The sequence below is a fragment of the Thalassophryne amazonica genome, chromosome 2 (genome assembly GCF_902500255.1).
Source record: "Thalassophryne amazonica chromosome 2, fThaAma1.1, whole genome shotgun sequence".
Lineage (NCBI taxonomy): Eukaryota > Metazoa > Chordata > Actinopteri > Batrachoidiformes > Batrachoididae > Thalassophryne > Thalassophryne amazonica.
In genome coordinates, this window is record NC_047104.1 from 87,254,008 (window position 1) to 87,266,841 (window position 12,834).

A 12,834-nucleotide genomic window follows, 5' to 3' on the forward strand; every position below is an offset into this window, starting at 1 on the left:
TTGTGCGGTAAGGATGATTCTGAGAAAGCTCAGAACTACACAGGAGGACCTGGTCAATGACCTGAAGAGAGCTGGGACTACAGTCACAAAGATTACATTAGTAACACACTAAAGCGTCATGGTTTAAAATCCTGCAGGGCAGTAAGGTCCCCCTGCTCAAGCCAGCACATGTCCAGGCCCGTTTGAAGTTCACCAGTGACCATCTGGATAATCCAGAGGAGGCATGGGAGAAGGTCATGTGGTCAGATGAGACCAAAATAGTGCTTTTTGGAATCAACTCCACTTGCTGTGTGTGTGTGTGGAAACATCATACTCTGGGGCTGCCCTTCTGCAAAGGGGACAGGATGACTGCACCGTAATGAAGGGAGGATGGATGGGGTCATGCATCGCAGAATTTTGGCAAACAACCTCCTTCCCTCAGTAAGAGCAAGAAGATGGGTCATGGCTGGGTCTTCCAGCATGGCAATGACCCCAAACACACAGCCAGGGCAACTAAGGAGGGGCTCCGTAAGAAGCATTTCAAGGTCCTGGAATGGCCTAGCCAGTCACCAGACCTGAACTCAATAGAAAATCTTTGGAGGGAGCTGAAATTCCAAACCTGAAAGATTTGGAGAAGATGTGTATGGAGGAGTGGACCAAAATCCCTGTTGCAGTTTGTGAAAACCTGGTCAAGAACTACAGGAAATGCTTGACCTCTGTAATGGCAGACAAATGTTTCTGTACTAATTGTTAAGGTCTGTTTTTTAGGGAATCAAATACTTATTTCATGCAATAAAAGGCAAATTAATTATTTAGAAATCATACAATGTGATTTTCTGGATTTTTTTTAGATTCTGTCTCTCACAGTTGAAGTGTACCTCTGATAAAAAATTACAGACTTCTCCATTCTTTGTATGAGGGAAAACCTGCAAAATTGACAGTGGATCAAATACTTATTTCCTCACTGTAATTTATTCCATTTTGGAATAAGGCTGTAATATAACAAAATGTAGAAAAAGTGAAGCATTGTGAATACTTTGGATGCAGCTGGTCTGCTCTGTGTCAGCCTGATCCCGTCAGATCTCAGAAGTCCAATTATTTATAGGCTCTGAAAATAGAGGTACTATATCTAAAAATTGCTATTATTCCTAAATGTTTAATGTTATTTTTTGTTACACCCCTTGAATTAAAGCTGAAAGTCTGCACCAAATACGAATCTTTTCATTTCTATTGAACTATGGTGAACTACAGAGGCAAAATTACCAAAGATGCAGGCGTTAAACTTTCTGAGTGCCCCTTCTTGTTTTTAGGTTTTTTTGTTGTTCTTATTTTTGCCTGCGTGTAACACAGACCAGAGCTTTTCAGAATTGTGTAGATATGATGAAAAGTGTAATTTGTACGACTTGTAAATCCAATTAGCATCTGATCTCCAGTGATGTGGTCAGGATTCTTGTGGTTTTTAAAGATCTGTTTCTGCTGCTCCTTTGGGAATCATCATTTAGTGTGGCCAACTCATAGCCGCTCTTATCAATACAACATGGAGAACAACAACAGTGATGACAGGAGCCAGTTTTCAGATGATGGTGATGTCTCTAATTTTTTTTAATGCAAAGCTGGAGGAAATATCTCATATTGGTGCAGTTTTTGAAGAATGTGTGCAAGAAATGCCTCAGTGAGAGAAAAAAAAAGGGGGTCTGCATTTTAAATAGTATAAAAACTGCAGACAAATCCCTCATGCAATAAACATCTTCTAACTATTGCGACAGTAAGGAGATTATTGATTACTTGAACTTCGCTCAAACAGACTTAATATTGATGCATTCTGGAAAGTACTTTAACTGAAGTACAAAATAAAAACACCCTTATTTCTCATTAATTAAAGATGACTGAAGACAACCATCAGTCAAGATTGTTTGTGGTTAACAATTTTGTTTCTGATGGTTGAAGACTTATCAATTTCCAACAGAAAGTCATCATGTGCTTTTGTTTTTTGTTCCATTTCTGTTTTTACAGCACTCGAGTATCACAATCTGAACACCTCTTCTGCAACCAGAGACTTCTGGGTGATTACAGGTAGGAATGTCACCGTATTTTACAAGACACTGTAATCTGTGTCTGATATGTCATAATGTACAGAAAATGCATGCTTTCATCCTTTCCCACTGCAGTGATTTGCTTCACACTTTTAATATATGCCCCCACGCAAGCATGCAAAATGACCCTCCACATGCACAGTGCTGATTTTTTTTTTTTTTTTTTTATAAATCTTCTCCAGGAACATTGTGCAGGTTAATTAAAATGGTAGTGGATGAAAGCTGCATCTAAATGTCAGTGCCGTGATCATGCTAGAGAGTGAAGCAGTGCTGTAAATCTTTTCGCTTCCTAACAACAACAGACCATGACACACGGACACCCGACAAAATATTATTGGAACGAGTGCAATATATTCTATATTTCTAGTTGTTTCATTACTTTTACTTAGCTTTTTGTAGCCTAAACGTGCCTTTTCTACACACATTGTTATTTGCAAGTTGTGCAATAAGATCCTCGTGACTGGAGAGTGGAGTGCTGATGTCATTGTTGCAATCACTGTTGTAATCAAATTTTATTTTAATAGTTGAAATTTCTTGGACTTTTGATCAGGATTCTCCCAAATCTTACCAAAATCATTCTCACAGAAACATACGTTAGTTATTACAATAGTGGTCACAACACAGTGTGCTATAGTTCATTGTCATCACTATATCCACACAGCAGGAGCTATGGAATGCACACAACACTGAGTCATTGATGTGAAGAATAACCTAATACAACCCCAATTCCAGTGAAGTTGGGACATTGTGTAAAATGTAAATAAAAACAGAATACAATGATTTGCAAATCCTCTTCAACCTATATTCAATTGAATACACCACACCGACAAGATATTTAATGTTCAAACTGATAAACTTCAACCCCTATCAAGGAAAGTGATTCCGGAGCCGAGGCTGTGCATGGAGGCGAGACCCACCAGATCTAACTGGTATCGCTCCACCTCCCGCACAAGCTCCGGCTCCTTCCCCCACAGTGAGGTGGCATTCCACTCCCCAGACCTAGCTCCTGCCACCTGGGTCTGGTCTGTTGAGGCCCTCGACTTTCACTGCCACCCAAAGGACAGCGCACCCGACACCTGTGGTTCCCCCTGCAGGTGGTGAGCACACAGGGTGGAGATGGAAAGTCCACTTGGCTTTTTCGGGCTGTGCCCGACTGGGCTCCGTGGCAAGCCCAGCCACCAGGCACTCGCTGACGGGCCCTACATCCAGGCCTGGCTCCAGAAAAGGGCCCTGGGCTTCCTCCGGGCCGGGTCATGTTTCCTCTGCCTCATTCTTTCATGGTGTCTTGTGAACCATTCTTAGTCTGGCCTCTCGCCTGAGACCAATTTGCCATTGGAGACCCTACCAGGAGCACAAGGCTCCAGACAACACAGCTCTCAGGTTCATAGCGGCACACAAACATCTCTGCCACGATAAGGTGATCGTTCCCGGAGAGCCTTTATCGGCCAGTGACCTCCAGGATTCACTGGAGTGGTTCGCAGCCGAGTGTGAAGTGGCTGGGATGAAGATCAGCACCTCTAAATCTGAGGCCATGGTTCTCAGCAGGAAACCGATGGAGTCCAGGTAGGGAATATGGCCTTGCCCCAAGTGAAGGAGTTCAAGTACCTCAGGGTCTTGTTCACGAGTGAGGGGACAATGGAGCGTGAGATTGGCCGGAGAATGGCGGTATTGCATTCGCTCTACCGTACTGTTGTGACGAAAAGGGAGCTGACCCAAACGGCGAAGCTCTCAATCTACTGGTCAATCTCCATTCCTACTCTCACCTATGGTCATGAGTGTTGGGTCATGACCGAAAGAACTAGATTGCGGGTACAAGCAGCCGAAATGGGCTTCCTCAGGAGGATGGCTGGTGTCTCCCTTAGAGATAGGGTGAGAGGTTCGGTCATCCGTGGGGGGCTTGGAGTAGAGGCGCTGCTCCTTGACGTTGAAAGGAGCCAGCTGAGGTGGTTCGGCATCTGGTAAGGATGCCTCCTGGGCGCCTCCCAAGGGAGGTGTTCCAGGCACGTCCATCTGGGAGAAGACCCCGGGGAAGACCCAGGACTAGGTGGAGAGATTATATCTCCACACTGGCCTGGGAACACCTCAGGATCCACCAGTCAGAGGTGGTCAATGTGGCACGGGAAAGGGAAGTCTGGGGTCCCCTGCTGGAGCTGTTGCCTCCAGGACCCAAACCCGGAAAAGCAGTTCAAGATGAGTGAGTGAGTGACTGATAAACTTTATTGTTTTTGTGCAAATATTTGCTCATTTTGAAATGGATGCCTGCAACACGTTTCAAAAAAGCTGGGACAGTGGTATGTTTGTTACATCACCTTTCCTTCTAACAACACTCAATAAGCATTTGGGAACTGAGGACACTGCGGATAATGCGCCACACATTTTCAATGGGCAACAGGTCTGGACTGCAGGCAGGCCAGTCTAGTACCCACACTCTTTTACTATGAAACCACGCTGTTGCAACATGTGCAGAATGTGGCTTGGCATTGTCTTGCTGAAATAAGTAGGGATGTCCCTGAAAAAGATGTTGCTTGGATGGCAGCATGTGTTGCTCCAAAACCTGGATGTACCTTTCAGGATTGATGGTGCCATCACAGATGTGTAAGTTGCCCATGCCATGGGCACTAACACACCCCCATACCATCACAGATGCTGGCTTTTGAACTTTGCGCTGGTAACAATCTGGATGGTCTTTTTCCATGATTTCCAAAAACAATTTGAAATGTGGACTCACAGACCACATCACACTTTTCCAAAAATGAGATGAGATTTATTGTCATTGTCATTACATAAGTGCAACAACAACAAAATTATATTTACACTCCAATTGCCTCAGACAAAATATAGCAATTAATCCACAATTATTACTAGTTTACCGTAATAATGGCACACATCAGAATTAAAGACAACACATATACATTTGACATTGTTTATGTGCACTAGGGAGGAATCCAGGGTGAGGGGAGTGGAGAGACACGGGGGGGGGGGGGGTAGTAGGGATGGAGTGAGGGAGACATACGTTGTGTGCAGATGAGTTAAGTTTCTGTCAGTTTCTGTCCATGTGTGTGTAAAGTTTGACATTGCTCGGCAACAGCATGCTGGTGGGGGGGGGTAGATACATGAGAAGGGGGGAACCGAATTCCTTCACCAAGGCCATAGATCCTTCTGGGGGAAGAGCAGGGCATTAGACCTTCAGGAGCCGATAAGGCTGTCATGTTGATGTTAGGTGGAGAAATACAGAATTCCATTTACTGCACCTCTGACCATCTAGAGTTCAAATTTATGAAGAATATTCTCCGGTCGTCAGCAGCACATTCCTTTGTAATGCAGCGATATGCTCCAGGATGTTCACTCAGTCTGAGATTACACAGCATTGCCCAGCTCATTAATCATGACGGACAGATGAGGGGACGAGATTCTGGTAGCAGCCATCTTGCTAATATTCCTGTGGGTCAGGGCAGCGCACAAACCAATCAGTGCCAAACCTCTCACCATAAAAGTGAATAGAAATGAATCCGCAGAGAATGGAGTCACGCATGCCACTTCATTTCTCTCAGGCGTCGAGAGCATAGCCCGCTGGGTGGGTTCCATCAGGGCATGCAGGGTCCCCCAGCCCTGATTTCCTTGTCGAAAAAAATGGTGTCAATAGTGCTGAGAGACTAGTTGATCAATTCCATGGTTAATCCAAATCTTAATTTGAAGAATTCACAGTCTGGTGAAGCTGGGAACTTTGAAGGTCGGAGCAGAGATAGAGAACAGAAAGGAGGAGAGGAGAGGGGAGGAATGCGACCGACCTTGCCAGAGTCCAAGCTGAAAATCTGAGACTTGATTGCTGGAGTCCCAAGCTGAGTCTTGATTTCCACTTTGCGTCTGTCCGTTTCAAATGAGCTCGGGCCCAGAGAAGGTGGCAGTGTTTGTGGATGTTGTTGATGGATGGCTTTTGCTTTGCATGGTAGAGTTTTAACTTGCATTTATAGATGTAGTGACGAACTGTGTTAACTGACAATGGTTTTTTGAAGTGTTCCTGAACCCACGCTGTAAGTTCATTTACACAATGATGTCTGTTTTTAATGTAGTGCTGCCTGAGGGATCGAAGGGCACGGGCATTCAGTGTTGGTTTTCGGCCTTGCCGATTACGTGTAGAAATTTTTCCAGATTCTCTGAATCTTCTGATTATATTATTGACTGTAAATGATGGAATCCCTAAATTCCTTGCAATTGAACGTTTAGAAACATTGTTCTTAAACTGTTGGACTATTTTTTCATGCAGTTGTTCACAAAGTGGTGATCCTCGCCCCATTTTTGCTTGTGAACGGCTGAGCCTTTTGGGAATGCTCCTTTTATACCCAATCATGACACTCACCTGTTTCCAATTAACCTTTTCACCTGTGGAATGTTCCAAACAGGTGTTCTTTGAGCATTTATCAATTTGTCCTGTACAAATCCTTTTTCTGTTCCTTAAATACGTGTCTTGTTTGCTGATGTCAGCTGATGTCCAGTGAGTTATAAAGTTTTGTGCATTCTCAAAACTTTGAGTGGACATCAGATGGAAAGCTTCCTCAGCGGTTGCACATTTATATATCATTTTGTCCTGTACTTACTCATAGCTTGCCAGTGGATGGTTGGGAGATGTTAATTTTATCTGCGCATTATCTGTTCATCTTCTGTTTGTGTCTAGAAGTGCTGTGCACCCGCATTTGGTGGTTGTCCACTCATTCCTTCAGAGTAAGAAATCCACCAGAAACCAACAGATTACATGATTTTTGGCATTGGAAAATGGTTTAAATACATTCTCTTCAGTTTACTCAATCTGTCACAGGGTGACTTTTAGCCTCTCTAAAGTGTCTGTCACACTATGATGGATTGAGGAAAGGTGTAAGTAAAAAATATGAAATTCTGATATCGTTTATGTCTATTTTGGTCCTTGTCAGCTGATGTACAGTGAGTCTGTTGGAAAGTTTTGTGCATGCTCAAAACGTTTTGATCAGACATCAGAAAGCTTTCCCGGTGGTTGCACATTTGTTTCCTGTTTTGTCCTGTACTTGTTTGGTAATTCTACAATGCTTCAGACTGGGCTTCTGACTGACCAAAGCTCTGGCGTGGGATGTGAATTCAGCACCGGGGGAGAGAGGACCATTTCTGGCACAACATGCAGCGCGGTTGTTCATTTAGCCAAGGTCAGACTGGAAAAAAAAAAAAGATAGCGTGGCTGTGTCAGCTTTTATCTGGACATGAGAGCTCATCTGGCAGATTCTCTTGGTGAAAAGGTGCCACTGATGAAGTAGATTGTTTGCTGTTGTCTTTGCTGCAGCTGCACTGAATACCAGCACAGAGGAGAGGATGCTGCCAGTGCAGGAATGTAGTAAAGAAGTATGCTATCATGATCTCTAAGCAAGTTGGATTTTTGCGCCATTTACATTCTGACCTTGGTGAATCTTGCTCAAACCCACCTTCCCCCAGTGCACATCCAGGCTGTGTCTTGAAACTCATCAAATTGTTCTGCTGAATCTGGCTGTTTGTCTTGTCAGTGGAAATGTGACTTCATCCGTCCATCAGAGAACAAATCCACCGCAGACTGACATACAGTATTAAACAGTATTTGCTACAGGACAGATGATTTCAGTCAGTAACTAATCACTTTAATTAATCAATCACAGTGTGACAACACCTTAAGTAACCGCTCATTTCACAAAGTCATTCCAGCAGTACCCAAGGATCAAATGAAGAGACCTAGTACGAAAGACACCCAGTCACCATCTTGGGTTACTAGTTAGTGTGCAAGTCTCACAACCATACAGTGAGGCAGGAAACATCAGAACCCTACAGACTTAGACTTTCGTTCTCCTGCAAACGTATCAGCCTTTGTCCAGCAACCTCTGTAAACTCTTCCCACACATCTCTCAATCTTACATGTCCAAGGACCCAGAAACATTAATGCCAGTGATGACATTAGTGAATGTCTTCACAATTTTGGCATTTTTATCTCATGCAGATACACTTCTAATGGTCCAAATTCAGGAAGTCATTGAATGCCTGGATCTGAGTCTTGATCCAACACAATTTCAAACCCAGACACTCCGATTTCTCCTTTGGCTTCTCAAATGCTGCAAGTATTGATTGTGCAAAAATCACACCATCGTCCTTTCTCTGTGTAAACATGCTCATCTTCCACTGCTGCTGAAGGTTTGGGCGTGACCTCAGAATCTTCTGGTTATGAAATGGCAATACTGTGCCACCGGTGAAAATTCACCACATGTATTACATGAACTCCTTTTTCTCTTTTCTGCCTTATCTCATATGTAGGGAGAACATTAAAATAAGACATTAATCTTGTTGTGTATAAACATACTGTAGCTACAAATGCAGGAATAAGAAACTGAAGTTTCTGAGCTGTGTATGAAGTCTGAGCCCCCCCCCACTCCCACCATACACACACATGTATTCAGCACACATAATTCAGCCTCAATCTCTTTGTTTGGTGCTTTCTTTCATCTGCATTTGCAGTAATCCAGGATGTGGATAATGCCAGCCTGGAGGGACAGTACCAAAGCTTTGCCAGTCTAATGGAACAGCGGTTGGCAGAGTTGTTTGTGTTTGCTGGCCAGCAGGGCACGCGCTTCCGGCGAGCAACGACTGTAGGCAGCTACACTGTGCAGGTAAGTCACCGTGACAGTAGATGACAACAGCCGCAACACTTTTGTGGAACAAACCAACCTCAGTGCAAAGTGAAAACCTGAGATCCTGCTCTTCATTAAGAGGATCTCTCAGAATGTTAGTCCTATGTCATTTTGGTGAAGTATGTGACTTGACTCAAGGAAGAGCTGGGCAGAATCTGAGCCAAATAAAGAAAAGGAGCCAGCAAAAGGATGCTCCTACGTACAAATTATTGCAAATTTTGAGCTGTCAAGCAAAAGCCAAAAGAGGAAAACAGAGTTTGCAATGCCTTTCTGTGATCTTCCTGCCATACGTCTGTTGGTTAGATATTAAGTGAAGTTGTTAATTTGACATTTCTCTTGTTTTATTTATTCACAATATGAATATTTCATAACATACACTTTGATAGGCATGTCTGTATACATTTACGTGATAAATTGCGGTCAGCCCTTGATAATTAGGAAGCTTCTCAGAGGTCGAATGTTTTTGCTAAAGCATTAAAACTAAAGTGCTGAGGAGAACTACACAGAATGGTCTCAGGAGGACACTGCTGCTGAATGCAGTTTTGTACTCATCCATTTTTTAAAGTGATCTTGTGTTCTTTTGTGTATCCAGCTTGATAACAGCTGATATTAACAGTCATTTAGAGCAGCTTGTTTCTTTTCTTTTTCAATCAGATGGTGAACATCCGCAGGGTGTCGGGGCTGAAGAAACAAGCTGAGATGACTTACTACGTGCAACACAATGGCATTCCTTTATCGGGCACGTCTGCCGCGAAAATCCTGAACACAGTGGATTCACAGACCATGGCTCTCACGTTGGGATACTTTGTCCAGCTGCAAGCAGAACGTAAGCAAAGCATACATCCTGCGTTAACAGAGGACTGGTAAATGAAAACATAACACTTGCTGAGGGGTCGTTGCTGTTGTGAGGCAGAAAAAAGAAGGTTAAGAAAATGCTTTGCTCTCTAATCTCTCTGAAACGCTCTCAGCAGGACATTGTTTGTGCTGTAATCTTTGTGCAGAATGGGGGAGAAAGGGAGATATAACTGGTCAAGTGAGGAGGGGCCATGCTGCATTCTTTTACATATTATTGTGTACTAGGTAATAGTGCCCATGGGCATAAAGATAGGACTGGTTATGACAATCTGACATTTCAACCCAATGACCTTGACATTCACCCAAATGATTGACCTTTGGCTGACTTTGCCAGGGTATTTCTGGAAGCCACCTGCACCACATTTGGTCCAAATCAGGTCAAAAATTAAATTCCTTGACCTTACCCTTTGCTAAAATGATTAATTTTGTTAAACAGTCATTTCAGGGCCAACCCTCACTGGTACAGCAAATCTGGTAGAAGTCAGCAAAAGGAGTTGGGACAAGAAGGCCAACAATCAGACAGGCAGACTTGACCTTGACTCCAGTGACTGACCTATGGCAAATTGGATCTCAGCTTGGGAATTCCAAAACCCACCTCCATATGTGTACCAAGTGTTGCAGACCGAATAGCTCCCCCTAAAAATTGGTCCGCCCTGCCTTCACTGTGAATGCATCATTTCTGAGCGTCAGCAGCGATTCACCAACTATCAGTGGCGGTTCTACACTGAATTACTCCCTGTGTGAGACAAAGCCAATCAGCCAAAGGTTGGGATAAGTAGGGGAACAAGCAGATAAACCAAAATTTTGATGTTTATCTCCAGTGTGATTGAGCTTTGCCTAAAGAAACCCCTTAAGGACAGCTCTTGGGTAACCCTACATTCACACAGTAGGTTTGGTGCAAACTGGCCCAAGCAGTGGAACACACAAACACAAGATTCTCAAATTATTGTATGACAATAGTTAAGTGAATGAATGAATAAAATTTATTCAGCACAAACATAAACAAAATACCAACATAAAAATCTCTTACTAACAAAACAAATCAAAAAACAGAAGAAAATACAACAATAACTCATACGATTTCCCAATTGGGTGCGGCTGAAAGGGCATGGGCTGAAGCAAAAGCTTATAAACGCCCACCCCCCTACACTATACACATTTAAATAACTCAAAACAAGGTAAAAATCAGAAAAATAACATAACTGAACAGAACAGAACAATCAGTATGTAGCAGGGTGAAGTCCGGATTGAAAAGACTTTCCCGCTAGCTTGGCTAATGGGAAATTCCCCTTTGGCTGACCTGGTAGAGTTTTGATTTTTAGTGTGAGCAGTCCGGGTTTCGATCCCGCTGCCGTCCCAGCCACAAAGGTCCTACGGTCACAAGTAAAATGATGTGCAAATAAACAAAAAAGAACCACAAAAACAATTAGCCTAATATAGCATACTATAGTAAGAAATTAAATTGTTTTTATAAAGTCTTTTAACACCTACCAATATACCAGATGATTTAATACTATCAGAACAATTATTCCAGATTCTAACACCTTTTACAGTAATACAATGACTTTTAACCGTAGTTCGAATCTTTCTTCTCTCAAATATCAGTGTTCCTCGCAAATGGTAACTGGGTTCCCTCATTTTAAACAACTCCTGAACGTGTAGATGCAGAAGTTCATTTTAACTTTGTACATGATCTGCATCGTAAAATAATCCACCAAATCTTGAAATTTCAAAATACACAGACAAGCAAATTACTTTGTTGGTGCGTAATGTTTTTTTTTTTACTTATAACTCTTATTGCTTTCTTTTGTAAGAGAAAAACTTAATTTGTTTTTGTTTTATACGTGTTTCCCCAAACCTCAATACAATAGGTCATATATGGGACAAGTAATGAATGATACAGCATGACCAATGAATGTTGGGGAAGAAAATATTGTGCATGTATATGTATATTATACAAAATTGAAAGAAGTTTTGAAATTTTAGATTTGACATAATTTATGTGAGTTTTCCAATTTAATTTATCATCAGTAAAAATGCCAAGAAATTTAGTTTCAGATAATAATATAGCAATAATATTGCTTCTTGCACGGTTGCATGATGTTCGTTAATTTATTTTTGTATATCTTATATTTACTTTCAGCCTCCTAAGTTCTAAATGTTATAAATTGCTTGTACAAAAGATTTTTTATTTAAGCATGCATTCTGGAGTCCCTTTGTAACTCAAGGTTTGTCAGTTTTTTGTGCATTTTTACTTTGTGGCATCAGCGGCAAATATTTATCCTACAAATTCGAAATAATGGTGATGAAAGATTCATATGATTTGTCGATGTCATCATTATAAATTTCACACCAATCCTGCTGCATTAAGGCCCTTCTAAGATTCTCAAGGGTAACTTCAGTTAATTCTCTTTTGAAATGTACAGGTTCTTTCTGGTCATATCCATCAACTAGGACCTGGAAAGCTGCACACTGTTCAATACATAAGCTTAAGCTTTTACACTGTCATTAATCAACAGCTAAAGTGCACTACTGAATAAGTTCTCTTCTGTGTAATGTTAGAGTATCAGAACACACATATTGACACATATGTTATTAAACGTGTTTTTATTTCACAGCTGTGATCAAGAACCCTCCGAATAACCTCTGGATAATCGCTGCAGTGTTGGCTCCCATTGCCATAGTAACTCTTATTATCATCATCATCACAGCTGTGCTTTGCAGAAAGAACAAGAATGATTTCAAAGCTGATGCCATTGGTAACCTCAATCCCAGAGCTAAGGTATCTATTCATCTGATTGCTTGTCTCTCTTAAGGCACCTTGGCACTTGCACGCATTTAACGCCCACACTGCCAGACAATTCTTCGTGCCAATGCGACCTGCTTTGTCGCGCTGGATGCAAATTAATGCGTGCCAGAGATTTTGAACATTTGAAAATTTTCTTTGTGCGTGTGCACACAACCACACACATTTAACAACAGTTTACAACAAATGCATGCCAGTACGGGGATCAAATTCATGCAAGTGTCAGGGTACCTTTACTCAATATGTACATGGTGTTTAATAAACCGAGTACCATATTTTTTTCTGGATGGGTGAATCAATCACTGTTGAAACTTAAACACTTAAACCTGTTTTACTAATTTTGGAGTGCATGCTACAGTGGCAGAGAAAGGCCACAACACTTCCAAATGAAGGCAACACTAGCAAATGCAAAAACCACTTCCAAATACAC

The 12,834-nt window shown here is 42.0% G+C and overlaps 1 protein-coding gene across 1 annotated transcript in view; it reads left to right on the plus strand.

The window, feature by feature from the left end:
- Window positions 1-12,834, plus strand: part of kiaa1549lb (KIAA1549-like b) — a 290,305-nt gene that overhangs the window by 206,113 nt on the left and 71,358 nt on the right. Inside the window, exons 8-11 of the mRNA XM_034188840.1 lie at window positions 1,993-2,052; window positions 8,571-8,722; window positions 9,398-9,569; window positions 12,217-12,380. Coding sequence (XP_034044731.1) covers window positions 1,993-2,052; window positions 8,571-8,722; window positions 9,398-9,569; window positions 12,217-12,380 — 548 coding nt within the window. The remainder of the gene's footprint in view (window positions 1-1,992; window positions 2,053-8,570; window positions 8,723-9,397; window positions 9,570-12,216; window positions 12,381-12,834) is intronic.